The sequence below is a fragment of the Aplysia californica genome, unplaced genomic scaffold (genome assembly GCF_000002075.1).
Source record: "Aplysia californica isolate F4 #8 unplaced genomic scaffold, AplCal3.0 scaffold00311, whole genome shotgun sequence".
In the NCBI taxonomy this organism is placed as follows: domain Eukaryota; kingdom Metazoa; phylum Mollusca; class Gastropoda; order Aplysiida; family Aplysiidae; genus Aplysia; species Aplysia californica.
In genome coordinates, this window is record NW_004797581.1 from 621,483 (window position 1) to 622,568 (window position 1,086).

At 47.9% G+C, this 1,086-nt stretch overlaps 1 protein-coding gene across 1 annotated transcript in view; it reads right to left on the reverse strand.

Annotated features, from left to right (window-relative positions):
* LOC101854879 (diacylglycerol lipase-alpha) overlaps positions 1–1,086 on the reverse strand; it is a gene marked incomplete in the record, with an annotated part of 213,377 nt that overhangs the window by 162,084 nt on the left and 50,207 nt on the right. Inside the window, 1 exon segment of the mRNA XM_013084702.2 lies at positions 338–439. Within this exon segment, the coding sequence (XP_012940156.1) occupies positions 338–439 (102 nt within the window).

The following is a 1,086-nucleotide window of genomic DNA, read 5'->3' on the forward strand; positions in this document are numbered from 1 at the left end:
AGACAGACAGACAGACAGACAGACAGACAGACAGACAGACAGACAGACAGACAGAGAGAGAGAGATAGTGAGAGACAGGCAGACAGACAGACAAAGACAAAGACAGAAACAGAGAGGAGTATAAGTATAAGAGGAAATCAAGAACTTGAGAAGCAAACTAATCTAAACAGAAACACACACGTGTACGCATTCGTCTGTGACTAAGATAACACAATTTAGTCACGCAAACGCGCTAAAGATGGGTAGTAAGCACGCTTCTAAAGTAAAATCTGGGGCGGTAATTGGCAACACAGAAAATAAGGGGCGGTAATTGGCTACACCTCGTTCAGGTACTTACCTAATAGCGCCTCTTTGGCGGCCGCTGGTGAGCACGTTGAGTAATGGCGGGACGCCCACACGGCGCCCAGTATAAGCCAGGCAAGCTCCACAAGACCCACAACTGGACATGGGGAAAAGAAAGAAAGAGAAAGAGAGTGAGAAACATCGTGTAATTAGTGGGGAAGTGGTCTGCAATCTGAAACATGTGGGCATAGGCGTGGGCATGGGCAGGCAGGTGGGGGTGAGTGATTATCTTGTGTTTTAATGGTTGGTTGGGAGGACTCACGGTGGGCTCGCCTTGTGAGATGAATTATGAAGACGAGGAAGGGATGACGGATGGGTGGACGGAGCCGGTGATGTGGAAAGATGGTGAAGAGAGGAGAGGCAGGGTGATAGGGAGAGTTTGAAGTAAGACTCTTATAGATAGAAGATGCGAGGCTGTTTGATTGTCTTAGGGGGGAGGGGAATATTTAGGAACAATTAGAAACACATATACATATACATGTATACACACACGCGCGCATATATACATACGCGCGCACTCGCGCGCACACATACAAACACCCCCCACACACACATACAAACACACACACGCGCACACACATACACATACACATACACCCACAAACCCCCACATAAACTCACACACACAGACAGTGAGAGAGAAAAAAACGAGAGAGAGAGAGAGACAGAGAGACAGAGAGAGAGAGAGAGAAAGAGAAACACACGCGCGCACACACACACTCACACACACAAACACACACACAC